A 16176-nucleotide genomic window follows, 5' to 3' on the forward strand; every position below is an offset into this window, starting at 1 on the left:
GTGCTCCAAGCCGAGTGGGGCCGCGTGAAGCCGTCGGGTGGCACTCCAGCCTTCGGTTAAAGGCTAGAGGTTGGAAGCCCCGACTACATCACACTGGTGAGACAGGGGAGGAGGAACACAACCGAGGTGGCCCGCGCAGGGCTCGCCAGCGCGGAAGCCGCACCCTCCAGGCCCCAGACGCCCGCAGGGCGGAGCCACGCGGCCGCAGCTCCGGAGACGCGCGGCGCGGCGCGAGGCTCGCGGCTGAGGCTTATGGCTCTACAACGGGAGCGGCTGCGCCGCCCGGTCAGGTCAGCGTTGTGCGCATGCGCGGACTCGGCGCCATTTTGGTGGCCGGGCACGGAGGTGATTCCATACTGAAGAGAGCGCGGCGGCCGGGGTGGCAGTGGCAGTGTTCGTGTGCTCGGGTGTGAATCGCCGAGGGAGGAGGCAGTGGAGGAAGAGGTGGCGGCGGTGGCGGTGGTCGTAGCGGTGGCGGAGGAGGCGGGTACGAATCAGCTGCGGGCGGAGACATGGCCAACATCGCGGTGCAGCGAATCAAGCGGGAGTTCAAGGAGGTGCTGAAGAGCGAGGAGGTCAGAAATGAACTCCGGGACATCCCCCACCTCAGCCCAGGGCGGGAGGGCCTTGCTAGCGGCGACTCCCAATATCCAGGATAAACCCCGGGTGGCCCTTCTCGCGGGCCGCCCTTCTGCCTGTGGGGAACCAGCAGTCTCCCCCACCCCCTCCTTCCGCCGCCTTCCCCTCCCCTCCCAGGGCCCTGGGATGGACGGTCTCGCGGGCGGGTGGTGTGGAGAGGAACACGGTTTGGGGGGCAGATGCAGAAAGGGGCACTTGTCGGGGGAGTGTGAGCTTTAGAGAGACCCGAGGCAGTGGCAACCGCTAGAAGTGTGGCTGTAGGGTGGAGAAGGAGCAGGCCGAGCCTGAGAAAACCCGGGAAGTGGGTTGGGGGAAGGGGAAAGGTAACTAGATCCGGGGAGCCGCGGTGCTCAAAGGCCCACACTTTTAAGGGTATTCTGGGTTATAGCCTGTCCGGCCTCCACTGTCCTTTATTTAGGGAAGGAACTAGGAGAGTTCTTAGATATTGATGAAAGAAGCAGGAGGACGTTCCGAGTTACTCCCTCTTAGTTGGGTGTTGGGAGATAAGGGGGGACATAATGGGATACTGTCTTGTTAGAGTGGGGAGTTAAGGAAATTTTTACCTGAGATAGGATATTAGTTTCATACTGGACCATTATCTCATTTTCATTTACCCGCAATTCCTAGGCCCCTTTTCTATTGACACTTAACGCTTTGAACTGGGTAAAGGCAACTTGTTTGGTGTGTTAAAGGTATTTAAATGTTTTTAGCTAGGAAATAATAATGGCATGTATGAGAAGCTTATTTCAAAATAGGACTTACAAGTTACTGAACTTACAGATCAGAGAGCCTCTCCTAAGACAATGCCTATGTGACTGTGTTGTGCCATGAAAACTTCATTATGATGTGTCTCCTGTAGTTGATTATTGCTTTTTGAAAAACAGCGCTATGAAAAATACTGGGTTTCACCAGATTAACACACTGTTATATCTCCTTTTTAAGTGAGTAGGTGTATCTTAATGTACCTGAATTGATTTAAATTTTTTTTGTCTCAAGCTGCTCTGAGTCCTGCAGAATTTAGATTCTCTAGTGTTGGCCACACTTATTTATATAAGGTACTCAAAAAGTTTTAGTAATTTGACTCAAAACCATGCATTTATCAGTACAATTTTTCATACCCAAATCAAGAATGCCAGGTTGTTTTTCCTCCTTGGATTTAACAAAGAAAGATTTGAAAGCGATTCTGAAATGGTTATTTTCAAGATGTCACATACCATAATTTAATGTATTATTGCTATTTGTATTTTTATCTTATGTTGGTACTTTTATAATCTCATGATTTGTGAAATTTAGCATTTTAAGTATGTGATGAGTAATTGAAATAAAGGGTTGGGCAAAAGTAGGTCTATTGTGACATTCTTTTGAGTTAATAAAGCTATTGTAATAATTATAACCTGCATGTCTTTTTCCATACAAACAACAATAAATTACTTTTGCCCACCCCTGTATATCTGATAGCACTTGAGCTTTAGTTGTGCCACTGAGTCTACAGTGGGTGGTTATGTGTCTTTCCAATTAGACATAGAGAAAATAATTCTTTAAAATTATTTTAAAATAACAAATACAAGTAGATTTAGTGAGTGTAGTAGTATATAGTAATAAACAGTTTTACAGAGCATGTGTATGAACTCCGACCTCTCTATTTGTTCAAGTGCCAAAATTTTGAATGGAAGGATGACTTTGTATTTTTGTGTTACAGTGCAGAAATAGTTCTAAGTGTCTGTACTGATATGCAGTGAAACAATGACTTTATTATTTTTATTTAATAAGAAAATATATTCCAGGATAGTTGAAATATATATCCGTAATGAAACATTGCAACTAATATTTTTGTCAACAGCCCCAAATATTTCTTCTATAATAAGGTTGTATAATCCCGAAACTTAATACAAAGCTTCTAACGCTTTATATTCTGTTACTTAAAAGTGGTAAGTTGGGGCTCTCATAATTCATATGGTTTCATTGCTTTATTTGAGGTGACTTTTCATCATGATATTCTTAGAGTCAGATAATTTAATTTAGGAATATAACCAATAAACAGCTTTATTTGCACCAGTATTTTATTTCATCTGTATTAATAGAGCCAGTTCTATAAGTGAATTATTTTCAACTCATCGAAAGGCTTGTAGTACAGTCCATGTATTTTCTTTTTAAGTGTGTAAATGCAGTGTCTTTTTTTTTTTTTAATCCTTACCCCAGGATATTTTTCCATTGATTTTTAGACAGTGGAAGGGAAGGAGGGTGAGGAGAGAGAGAGAGAGAGAGAGAGAGAAAGAAACATTGATGTGAGAGAGACTCATCAGTTGGTTGCCTCCTGCACAGCCCCAACTGGGGCCAGGGTTTGAACCTGCAACCCAGGTACATGCCCTTGACTGGGAATCGAACCCAAAGCCCTTCAGTCCAAAGGCTGACACTCTAACTCCTGAGCCAGACTGGCCAGGGCTAAATGTATCTTGTGTGGCTGGTCAAGAAATCAAGTCTTTTGTTGTGTCACTTATGTAAATATCCCGTTTACCAAAATTTAGGTTTCATATACTTGTTTTGCTAAGAATGTTGGGTTGATTTAAGGATTTTATTTTGTTTGGGCTTTTTAAGTGCCTTTGTAAAGACTGCTAATGTTTGCTGAATTCTGGCCATAAGTTATAAGTGGCCATCCTTGGAATGTGTTGTTAATTAAAAATATAACCTCCAAGCTAAAGCAAATGTGAAAGACAAGGTGCAGAATATTGTGGAGGAGGACACCATTTGTATCAGAAAGGGGGGGGGGGGGGATATGTATTTGTATAGGTGAAAAGATTATGAGAAATTGGTAAGATTACTTCTTTGTAGGGAAATTGGGTGTCTGGGGCAATAGGCATCAAAAGATCCCTTTTGAATTTTGAGTCATATGAACATGTTATTTACTCAAAATAAATAAAATAATAAAAAAAAAGGCACCATCCAGCCCATTTTTCCTTGAGACTGTTTGGAAATTCATCCATTATTTGTGAAATGTTAATTTTTAAATCTGAGTGAGAATTTTAAGTAATATTTCAGAGTTGTTAGCAATGAAACAACTGTAGTTATTCTGTGAGTCAAATTACATAAGTGAATTATTGATTGTGAGGATATAATAAAACTAGAATCTGGATTCATAGGTTATTATTTACTGTAGTTGTTGTTAGCTACCATTTGTAGAGTGGCTCTCTACCATTTGTTTATACATTTTTGCTAATTCTCAAGAACGGGTCTTTGAGTTCGATTTTCTGTTTCTTAGATGTGAAAATTGAGATTCAGAGAACTTAAATTATTTGTCTACAAATGTTTAGCTTTGGAATTTGGATCTAGGTCTGCTTGTGTTTATATTATATTGTACCACACTTATGACTTGCCAAAGATAAAGTAATGCTTTTAATTATTTAAAAATAATTGTCCTGCCCTGGCCGGTTTGGCTCAGCGGTTAGAGCGTCGGCCTGCGGTCCGAAGAGACCCGGGTTCGGTTCCCGCTAAGGGCATGTACTTCGGTTGCAGTTTGTCCCCGGCCCTGGTTGGTCGTGCGGGTGGCAGCCACTCGATGTGTCCCTTCACATCAATGTTTCTCTCTCTCTCTCCCTTCCTCTCTCTCCCTCCCACTCTATCTGTACAAAAAATGGAAAAATATCCTCGGGTGAGGATAAAAAAATAAAATAAAATAAAATAAAAAAAAATAAAAATAATTGTCCTGGTTTGTATTACTGGTTAAAGGATTTAACACAACCTAAATTGTTAATTTAAACATAAAAATCTTATCTGTAATTAACTTAAAGATTTACGTGAATTTCAGTATGCAAAATCTGAAGCTTAGTGAAGTAAAATGCCCTCAAATCAGTGTATATTCTCTTGCTTACTCCTGCTTTATGGTACCTGTAGTTTTTTCATATTGTGGCTACATTTTGCTAACATTTTCTAGGATTCTTATAAGGAATATTTAAATCCATGGCATTAACAAATTGGTTTCATGAATACTACTATTGTATAATTTTCCTTAAGCATTTAAATGGATTTTTGTATCTATTTAATATATATTTGATCTAGTTTTCTGTTGTATCAATTAAAAATGTCTTCAGCCCTAGCCAGTGTTGCTCTGTGATTAGAACATTGGTTCGTGGGTTCAATTCCTGGTCAAGGACACGTACCTGGGTTGCAGGTTCAGTCCCCGGACACAGTCAGGGCACCAGTGGAAGGTAACCAATCCCTATTAGTTTTTCTCACGTAAATCCCCCCCCCCCTTTCCTATCTCTTAAAAAAAATCAATACCAAAAAAATGTCCTCGGGTGAGGATTAACAACAACAAAAAATGTCTTCAGACATTGCAAAATATTGAGAACACTACTGAAGACAACTCTTTAGAAGAACATTTAAGACTATTAACTACATAACATTTAAGACTATTAACTACATAAGATATGCAGTGTGATTTATCTAAAAGATGAACAGTAAAGGTACAAAAAAATATATAGTGTGGCTACTACTAGCTTGGAACTTTCAGGGTTTTTTGTTTTGTGGGTTTTTGTTTTTGTTTTTTTGTTTTTGTTTTTTAGAGAGGAAAGGAGAAAGAGAAAAATCGATTTTTGTTGTTCCGCTTATTTATGCATACATTGGTTGATTTCTTTTTCTTTTTTTTTAATCCTCACCCCAGGATATGTGAAAGAGAAACATGATCAATTGCCTCTCCTGTATGTGCCCTAACCCGGAAACTAACCCATAATTTTGGTGTATGGGATGATGCTCCAACCAACTGAGTTACCCAACCAGGACTAAACTTTTCTTTTTGATTTAAAGAAAAAGGTGAAATTCCCTGGTAAAAACCAGTGTAACCAGTGTTTGTACAGTTTTTGAGTAGAAAAGTAGGTTCTTTTTAACTTGATTAACCTTTGTTTCAAACTTTATTCCCAGGCTTCTTTAGCTTAATTAGCTGCAAAGAGTGATTTGTATATAAGCAAAAACATAAAATAGCTGCAGTGTCCAAGGAGGGGCTTGGGCTTAAAAAAATTAGAAGTCTAGCTCTGGCTGGTTTGGCTCAGCGGTTAGAGCATTGGCCTGCGGTCCTGAGAGACCCGGGTTCGGTTCCCGCTAAGGGCATGTACCTCGGTTGCAGTTTGTCCCCAGCCCTGGTCGGTCGTGCGGGTGGCAGCCACTCGATGTGTTCCTTTCACATCGATGTTTCTCTCTCTCTCTCTTCCTCTCTCTCTCTCTCACTCTATCTGAACAAAAAATGGGGAAATGTCCTCGAGTGAGGATTAAAAAAAAAAATTAGAAGTCTAGATTTTATCAGATCCATAAACAAAATTTGAAAAAGCAGTCATAATATAAAATAGCAATTCCCAGTAACTTCAAGTTTATCTCCTACAGAAGTTGACTCAATTCAGTTTGCTTCATTCTTGGAAGCCTCATCAAAATTCTCCATAAGCCCTGGTCGGGTGGCTCGGTTGATTGAAGCATTGCCCAATACTCCAAAATCTCATGTGGGTTTGATTCCTGGTCAGGGCACATACCTAGTTTTGGGGTTCTATCCCTGGTTGGGGCACATATGGGAGGCAACCAGTTGATGTTTCTTTCTCACATCGATGTCTGTTTGTCTGTCTCTCTCTTTCACACTTTCTTTCCCCCTTCCTCCCTTTCCTGCCCCGCTCTCTCTAAAACAATTAATAGAGCCCTGGCAAGTTTGGCTCAGCGGTTACAGCGTTGGCCCGTGGTCCAGGGAGTTCCGGGTTTGGTTCTCCTGCTAAGGTCACGAACCTTGGTTGCAGTTTGTCCTCCGGGTTGTGTGGGTGGCAGCCAGTCAATGTGTCTCTTTCACATCGATGTTTCTCTCTCTTTCTCTCTCTCTCTCTCTCTCTCTCTCCCCACCCCCCTTCCCTCCCACTCTATCTGAAGATAAATGGAAAAAAAAAAAAAAAAGAAGTCCTCCGGTGAGAATAAAAAAAATAATAATATAAAACATATCCTCAAATGAGGATTAGAAAAAGTTTTCCACAAGATCTGGAACTTCATCCTCCTCCTCCTCTCCCCTAAGCAAGGGTGCTTTTCTTTCTTTCTTTCTTTCTTTTTTTGTGGTATGTGCCTCTAGCAGGAACCAAACCAGGGACTCTCTGGTCCGCAGGCTGACGCTCAACCGCTGAGCCAAACTGGCCAGGACGCAAGGGTGTTTTCCATCCACAGATTGTTTGGACGGAGCTTTCAGCCAGTCTCCTTAAACTAGTCAAACTGTCTTCACCAAGCTAGTTTAAGGTGCTGAGTAGTGTTTCTGTCAGCTGCTTTGTATCAGCATGGCCTGTAATGGTGAAAGTGTTCCCTGCCAGAGATATCTGAATTTTAGGGTTGTTAAAGTGATCACTATTCCTTGGTTTGTGAACATATTTACCTCTTCAATACCAGACATACTGTTTATCCCTATCTTTAAGGAGAACTGAAGTTTTTGTTTGTTTGTTTGTTTTTTTATCATCTGCTCTATCTCCTGTGAACCACCTTCTTATTTCTACGAGCAGTTCTTTTCCCACCAATGTGCACTTGTGCCTGCAGTTTGGCGAGTTTCTCATGGTTGTGATAGTTTCTTTCATCTTGTTGGAGAGGAAACAACCGCACAGGGGACTAGGGTTGGTGCTCAGGGAGTCTTGGGCAGATCAGCTGAGAAGAAGTGCAAGATGGGGACACAAGATGGCAGCTTCGTTTCTTTGTTTCTAGTAACTTATTTAAATAAATAGTGTGTCTTTTGGGGTTTTGGGTGTGGGTTGAACAAGGGAAGCTTATAGATTGGGTAAAAAATTCAAAGCCTGTCCAAGTAATGCTGTTTGGGGTGCATTTCTTGTTTTACTTTACTATTATAAAGATTTTCATCTCTATCCACCACACATAGATTTAGATGCATCTGGTGTCCCCCTAGTATGTCACCCCTCTGTAAAGGATAAATATTGTGCCCTGACCAGTTTGGCTCAGTGGTTAGAGCATTGGCCTGCGGTCTGGAGAGACCCGGGTTCGGTTCCTGCTAAGGGCACGTACCTTGGTTGCAGTTTGTCCCCGGCCCTGATTGGGTCGTGTGGGTGGCAACCACTTGATGTGTCCCTTTCACGTCGATGTTTCTCTTTCCCAATCTATCTGAACAAAATATTGAAAACTGTCCTCAGGTGAGGATTAAAAAAAAAAAAAGGCCCTGGCCGGTTTGGCTCAGCGGTTAGAGCGTCCGCCTGCGGTCCGGAGAGACCCGGGTTCAGTTCCCGCTAAGGGCATGTACCTCGGTTGCAGTTTGTCCCCGGCCCTGGTTGGTCGTGCGGGTGGCAGCCACTCGATGTGTCCCTTCACGTCGATGTTTCTCTCTCTCTCTCCCTTCCTCTCTCTCCCTCCCACTCTATCTGTACAAAAAATGGAAAAATATCCTCGGGTGAGGAGGAAAAAAAAAGGTGTTTTTCCCCCCAAAGATAACGTTTGTGTACACTAAAGCTAGAGTGGAAGGGAGAGAGAGAGAGAGAAACATCGTCGATATGAAAGGAACACATTGAGTGGTTGCCAACCAGGGCCAGGGACAAATCGCAGATGAGGTACATGCCCTTAACGGGAACCGAACCCAGGTCTCTCTGGACCGTAGGCCGACGCTCTAACCACTGAGCAAACCAGCCAGGGCGCTTTTCGTATGTTTGAGTGAAAGAATAGACCTGAGTGTATACCATGTGATTTTTTTCAGTTTTGAAGGATTTTAAACGCTGCCCTTTAGTAACTTTGTTCAAAAACATATTAATAGTATCTTAGAAAATGTGTTAAAATTAATTGAATATTAGTTGAAAGAGACCTTTTATCTAAGCCAAACTCCTCATCTATTAAGATCAGGAAACTGAGGCCTGAAGTTTGTTTGATTGTTGACACAGATCTGGTTAATGGTGAACCCAGACTTTTTGCATACCAGTCCATTCCAGTCATTATAATGGTTGCTTTAGGGGACTTTCCTTTTCATAACTAATATTATAAAAGCTGAATGCCAATAAAACTTTAAGTGTAACAAGTGACAGTTTAATATTGAATATTGTATTTAAGTGTATTTTGCTTTTCCCTCTTGGTGTGAGAACTTATATTTGCCTAGAGGAAGAGATTTCTTAAGCATAAATTTATCTTAGTGATTAAGACTGTGAACTTTAGAGTTATAGTTGCTTGTTATAGTTCTATTTAATATATGCAGCACTGACTCTGTCTCTGTTTTCTTATCTGTAAAAATGTAGAAAGGTTAAGAGAGTCTTTAAGTGCTTAGAGCAATACCTGGGGCACATTAAACATTCAGTAAATGAATATCTGTTAAGATGTCAAAATTAACTATCCTTTCATATTATGCTTATTATTGTATCATAAAGGTTTCCTTCCATAGTTTAGTGATAGCTCTGTGTGAATTTGCCTCAAGGAAAGGCTTAACGTGTGATTTTAGTGCTTCTTTGTTGTGTGCAAACTACCTATGAGGCTAGTGTCCAAGGAGAATACAAAATAATTAATGTGGGCCTTGTTATCCAGATGTTGGTTAATCTTTCTTTAGAAAACAATTATAAATTGAAGAAAATGTGTTAAAATGTGATCCAAGTGACAAAGAAGTAAATTATTTGGAAGTCTTTTGGATAATATAGTTTTACGGGATTATTTTGTTTTTTTTTTATTTTTTCCCCCATCACCATTTATCCTTATTATACCCTCTTCCACCTCCACCTACCCCTGGATTTCTTTTCTTTTTTTTTTTTTTTTTTTTGTACAGATAGAGTGGGAGGGAGAGAGAGGAAGGGAGAGAGAGAGAGAAACATCGACGTGAAGGGACACATCGAGTGGCTGCCACCCGCACGACCAACCAGGGCCGGGGACAAACTGCAACCGAAGTACGTGCCCTTAGCGGGAACCGAACCCGGGTCTCTCCGGACCGCAGGCCGACGCTCTAACCGCTGAGCCAAACTGGCCAGGGCTACCCCTGGATTTCTTGATGTGGCGCTGATCAATAGGAACTGGACCAAGGAATTGAGATTCTAATCCTGTGGTGTGTAAAATAATCTTGAGCCTTGGCTGGTGTGGTTCAGTGATTAGAGCATCACCCCGTGCACCGAAGGGCCGCAGATTCCATGCCCAGTAAAGTGCATGTACCTGTGTTGTGCAGGTTCAGTTCCTGACTGGGCCATGCAGTAGGCAACCAATTTATGTCTCTCTCTCACATCCATATTTCTCTCCCTCTCTCCCTGCCCCCCTTCCACTCCTCTCTAAAAACCAATAGAAAAAATATCCTCAGGGGAGGAGTAACAAAACAACAACAGAAAAGATGCCTTGGACATTATTATAAATGTTTTCTTGAGCACATATGAGTTTTTCTAGGAATTTGAATTGCAGCATCTGAGTTATTTCATCTTCTGCATGACTAGATATTGCTTCATTTTTCTCCCAAAGATTATAACCTTCTAGCAGTACATAAGAGTTTTAATCTAAGATTTAGATTTTTGTCATTCTGATGGATATGAATGTTAGCTTATTTTAACTTTCATTTCCCTAGTCAGAGATAATAAGCATATTTTTGTGTTTATTGGCCATTAGGCTTTCCTTTGCAAATTTAGTGTTTGCATTCCTTACCCATTTTTAAAGATTTGGATGGTTTATATTTTTGTTACTGACTTTAGGAATTCTAACATTGTTATTTATTTATTTATTTATTTATTTATTAATTATCCTCACCTGAGGACATTTTTCCATTTTTTGTTCAGATAGAGTGGGAAGGGGGCGGGGGGGGGGGAGACAAACATCAACGTGAAAGGGACACATTGAGTGGTTGCCACCCTCAAGACCCAACCAGGGCCGGGGACAAACTGCAACCGAGGTACGTGCCCTTGGCGGGAACTGAACCTGGGTCTCTCTGGACTGCAGGCCGACACTGTAACCGCTGAGCCAAACTGGCTAGGGCTTGAGGATTCTTTTTTTTTTTTTAATCCTCACGTGAGGACATTTTTTGATATTTTGTTCAGATAGAGTGGGAGGGAGGGAGAGAGAGAGAGAGAAACATCAACGTGAAAGGGACACATTGAGTAGTTGCCACCCGCACAACCCAACCAGGGCCGGGGACAAACTGCAACTGAGGTATGTGCCCTTAGCGGGAACCGAACCCGGGTCTCTCAGGACCGCAGGCTGACGCTCTAACCGCTGAGCCAAACCGGCCAGGGCTTGAGGATTCTTAATTCATCTTTTTCCCTTCAACATCTTGCATGGTACCTGGGATGTAGTAGGCTTAGTAACATTTAAAGTATGCCAAAATTTTTGTTTTTGATAGGTATCTAATTTTTTTGGAGTTGTTTAAAGTGATCTTTGCATACGTTTAGGCCAGGCCTATGTCATTCTGTTAATTATTTTCAGCCTTTGTGTGATTACAGTTTTCCTAGTAATTATAAATGCAGGGCTAGTATATGCAGCCTTTTTTCTCAAGTGATTGTGGGTGCTTTACTTTTAGGTTTCTTTGTTTCATGTGACCTGTCCTATTTCAGACTGCCATAATAAATTGTGGATTGTGTAATACTATTGCTTATCAGTAATAATAAAACATTTTGTGCCTCATTTTTCTTATATCATTCCTTAGTGGTTCCTTTATTTAAAAAATACTGCAGTTTATGCATCTGTCTAGTTATTTTCAGTTTCTTGCTGGTGCACATGTACGAGATTTTGGGTGCATATCTGAGAGTGGATTTACTAGGTCATTGGCTATTTGGATGAGATTTTAGGTGGTTATATATGTCAGACATTTTTTAATACCTGTGGGCTTGGTCATACTTTGATTATATCCTTACGTGTTTACTTAGATGCTTTAATTGCATCTACCCATAGGAACTGTGAGTATGAGTCATTGAGGTCAGAGACCTATCTTACCGATTTTTGATTTTTGCATTGCTTAGCACATTGCCTTGTAAGTCAGAGGCACTTGTTTTTCTGAATGAGTTTAAGGCTTTTCTTAAGCCCTTGGGAGCTCATCCCCATCTGCTACAAAAGTAATACCTTTATCCTGCCTTTGGGACTAGGAAGAAGAGTTGACTATGTTGATAAAGGTGGCCTCCTGGTGAAGTTGGGTTTCTGTTCTAAATTTAAGTGTTGATAGTGTAGTCCTGTATTGGACTACATAATTGAAGCCAAAAACTGGGAACTGGCGAATAAGCTGGTGGGAAGTGAATATTCCCTGCCCTGCCCCCCCCCCCCACTTTATTTGGTATTTTTCCCTTTTGAAGCTCTCTAGAGCATCTATTTAGTATTGTACAGGGTGTGACAAAAGTAGGTTTACAGTTGTTCATAGGAAAATAGTACAAGAATAAACTATTTTGCATGCTCACAACTGTAAACTTACTTTTGCCCCAACCTTTGTATGATGACATCTTTATCCCTGTTGTTTAACTCTTTAGTTTAGTTTTACATTTTTCTTTATTTATTCAACAAATATTTATTTAGTGTTACTGAGTTGTTAATAAGATAGACATGGTCCATGCCCTTGTGAAGTAAATTATGGTTCGGAAAGGCGGTGAGACATTGAACAGCTAATTAATTATTTGTGTGTATGTGTGTGTTGAGGTTATGTAAGGAGAACTGTGGGGGCAGGGTAACCTAACCCCAGGGGAAAAGTTCCTTGGAATAACCCTTAAACTGATACTTGGAAGGGTAGATTGGAGAATTAACTGTGTTATACATTAGGATATCAACTCTAATATGCATATAGAAATCTGCTAATTGTTATAGTCAAGAATGTAAAGCCATTTAATTGCTTTTTCCTCTTAAATAAATAGCTAATTTCTGTGAATATGAAAATAAATGTTTGCTCATTATTGGATTTTAGAAAATAGAGAACTATATATTAAAGTAGAAAATTATCTGAAATTCCACCCCTAAGGACAATTCTTTTATTTAAAATGTTTTTGTCTAGCCTATGAAATATTTCAAATATGTAGAGATATATCTTAATCTTGGTATTTCCTTCCATTGCTTTTTTTCTGTGTATATACATATATACACATATTTAGAAGGTTTTTTTTGTAAGAGCTTTGAATTTTGATTCCCATGTGACTTTAATCCCAAATATATAATTGTATTTATTTTATTTTTTATTGTTGAAAGTATTATAGATGCCCCCACTTCCCCCCCCACTGCCCCCCCGCCCCAGATCTATAAATGTTTTTTTAGTCATTCAGAGCTGTGTTTCTCTACTAGACTCTGACCTTCTTAAGGGTAGGCACATCCATCTATGTACTATCAGTATCAAGAGCTCTTTATTTAACAAATATATATATGGGGGCTCTCTCTGTGATATGTGTCATGATATGTGCTAGAGTTATAGTGATGTGTGAGGCAAGAGAAGACTGAAAAAAAAAGTACAGATGAAATTAACTGCTTGGATTGGGTGTTCAGAGAAGGTGTTTCCTGGGATTGTAGTCTTAGATAGAGATCTGAATGATAATGCCATGTCTCTAGAGAAAATCATTCCAGGTTAGAGGAAACAGTTAATGTCAAGATCCTAAAGTAGGAAAGAATTTGCTTTGTTTAAGCAACAAAAGGTTATTGTGGCTGGTGTTGTACAGGTAAGGGAGGAGAATGGTTCAAGATGAAGTTGAAGATAAGATGTAAGTGGGAGCCAGATCACATAAATTTTATTTTTCTTTTTAATTTTTTTCTTTATTGATATTAGAAATTGGAAGGGGGAGAGAGAGAGAGAGAGAGAGAGAGAGAGAGAGAGAGAAAAAGAGAAACATCAATGAGACAGAACATTGACTGGCCGCCTCCTGCATGCCCCTCACTGGGGATCGGGCCCACAACCTGGGCATGTGCCCCAACCTGGAATCGAACCAGTGATCTCTTGGTGCATGGGTTGACGTGCAACCACTGAGCCACACCAGCCAGGCCAGATCACATAAAATTTTCTAAGCCCAAAGAAAGAAATTTGGATTATAAGTGATGGTGGAAGCCATTTGAGGATTTAAAGCAGATGACAACATTTGTGGGTTTTTGTTGTTGTTAATCCTCACCTGAGGATATTTTTCCATTGATTTCTTTTTTAGATGGAGTGGAATGGAGGGAGAGAGAGAGAAAACATTGATGTGAAAGCCCTGGCCAGTTTGGCTCAGCAGTTAGAACGTCGGCCAGTGGTCCAGAGAGACCCGGGTTCGGTTACTGCTCAGGGCATGTACGTTGGTTGCAGTTTGTCCCTGGCCCTAGTTGGTCGTGTGGGTGGCAGCCACTCGATGTGTCCCTTTCACATTGATGTTTCTCTCTCTCTTCCTCTCCCTCCCTCCCACTCTGTCTGAACAAAAAATGGAAAAATGTCCTCGGGTGAGGATAAAAATACTAATAAAATTATTTTTAAAAAAACACAAAACATTGATGTGAGAGATTGCTCAATTGGTTGCCTCCTGCATGACCCCAACTGGGGCAAGGAATCAAACCTGCAACCCAGGTACATGCCCTTGACCAGGAATTGAACCCTCAACCCATTGGTACGACTCTCTAACTGCTGAGCCAAACTGGCCAGGGTCAAAATTTGTGTTTTTTAAAAGACCACTTTGGCTGCTGTGGGGAGAATTAATTGAAACTGAAGATATGAGGAAAAAGGATTTAAGATTAGGAGTTAACAATATGCTCAATTAATATTTGACAAAAGGGGCAAGGGCATACAGTGGAGTAAAGATAGCCTCTTTAATAAATGGTGTTGGGAAAAATTGGAAAGCTACATGCAAAAAAGTGAAACCAGACCATCAACTTACACCATACACAACAATAAACTCAAAATGGATAAAAGACTTAAATGTGACTCATGAATCCATAGAAATCCTGGAAGAAAATGTAGGCAACAAAATTTCGGACATCATACGCAGCAGAATTTTCTCTGATACATCACCTAAGGCAACAGAAACAGAGGAGAAAATGAACACATGGAACTACATCAAACTCAAAAGCTTCTGCACAGCAAAAGAAACAACCACCAAAATGGAAAGGCAACCCACTCTATGGGAGAACATAATTGCCAATGATACATCAAATAAGGGGTTAATTTCCAATATGTATAGAGTGCTCATATAGCTCAACAAAAGGAAGACCAAAAAAAAAACAATTAGAAAATGGGCAGAGGAACTAAATAGACACCTCTCCAAACAGAACATACAAATGGCTAAGAGACATATGAAGAAATGCTCAACATCACTAATCATCAGAGAGATGCAAATTAAAACAACAATGAGGTATCGCCTCACACCTGTCAGAATGGCCGCCATCAACAAATCATCAAACAACAAGTTTCGGTGAGGGTGTGGAGAAAAGGGGACTCTAGTACACTGCTGGTGGGAGTGCAGACTGGTGCAGCCACTGTGGAAAACAATATGGTGTTACCTCAAAAAATTAAAAATTGAACTGCCATTTGACCCAGTGATCCCACTTCTAGGAATATACCCTAAGAAGCCTGAAACACCAATCGGAAAGAATATATGTACCCCCATGTTTGTAGCAGCACTATTTACAATAGCTAAGATCTGGAAACAGCCCAAGTGTCCATCAGTAGACACATGGATAAAAAAGCAGTGGTACATATACACAATGGAGTACTATGCAGCTGTAAGAAAGAAAGATCTCTTATCCTTTAAGACGACATGGAGGGACCTGGAAAGTATTATCCTAAGCGAAACAAGCCAAACAGAGAAAGACAAGTATCATATGATCTCACTAATTTGTGGAATATAATGAACATAACAGTCTGAGGAATGGGGTAGTTCCAGAGACGTGGAAGGTGGGGTACAGACTGACAATTCACAGGAGATGGGGTGAGGAGTAGAGAGAAACTACAGAAATTATATGCATGTATGCATGAACAATGGATATGGACAACAAATCTGGGGACAAGGCGGGGAGGGTGGGGGATGGAGGTATCAGTGAGGGGGGAAATGAGAAACATCTGTAACAAAAATACAGAATTAAAAAAAAAAAGATTAGGAGTTGAGTCCAGCCAGTGTGGCTCAATGGTTGAGTGTCCTCCCATGCACCAAGAGATCACCAGTTCATTTCCCAGTCAGGGCACATGCCCAGGTTGTGGGCCACATCTCTAGTGGGGGGCATGCAGAAGTGGCCAGTCGATGTTCTCTCTCATCGATGTTTCTATCCCTCTTCTTCCCTTTCTAAAATAAAGGGAAAAAAAGAGTTAGGAGTTGGATGTAACAAAAGATAACAATAGTAGTGGTTTAAACAAATAAAAGTCTGGAGGGAAGTATCCAGGAGTTACTGGGTTAAAGGCTTTACAGTGTTAATAGACTATCCTAACTTTCAATGTACCATTTTTAGGAGTTTGACCTTGTCGTTAAACTCTCAAAATGGCTGTCGGGTCCAGACGACATGTCTGAATTTTTTTTAGAGAGAAATAGCAAGGGAGAGGGGGAGAGAGAAACATTGATTTGAAAGCACAGCATCGATTGGCGTGTGCCTTTGACCGGAAATCAAACCTCATTGTGCATGGGATAACACCCAACCATCTGAACCACACCGGAAGATGTTTGCTTTGATGGGAGC

General features: G+C 40.9%; 1 protein-coding gene across 1 annotated transcript in view; it reads left to right on the forward strand.

The window, feature by feature from the left end:
- The first annotated feature begins 303 nt into the window (after positions 1 to 303).
- Positions 304 to 16176, forward strand: part of UBE2K (ubiquitin conjugating enzyme E2 K) — a 66098-nt gene continuing 50225 nt past the window's right edge. Inside the window, exon 1 of the mRNA XM_036258001.1 lies at positions 304 to 575. Within this exon, the coding sequence (XP_036113894.1) occupies positions 513 to 575 (63 nt within the window). The 5' untranslated portion in view covers positions 304 to 512. The remainder of the gene's footprint in view (positions 576 to 16176) is intronic.

The sequence above is a fragment of the Molossus molossus genome, unplaced genomic scaffold (genome assembly GCF_014108415.1).
Source record: "Molossus molossus isolate mMolMol1 unplaced genomic scaffold, mMolMol1.p scaffold_m16_p_1, whole genome shotgun sequence".
Classification (NCBI taxonomy): Eukaryota; Metazoa; Chordata; class Mammalia; order Chiroptera; family Molossidae; genus Molossus; species Molossus molossus.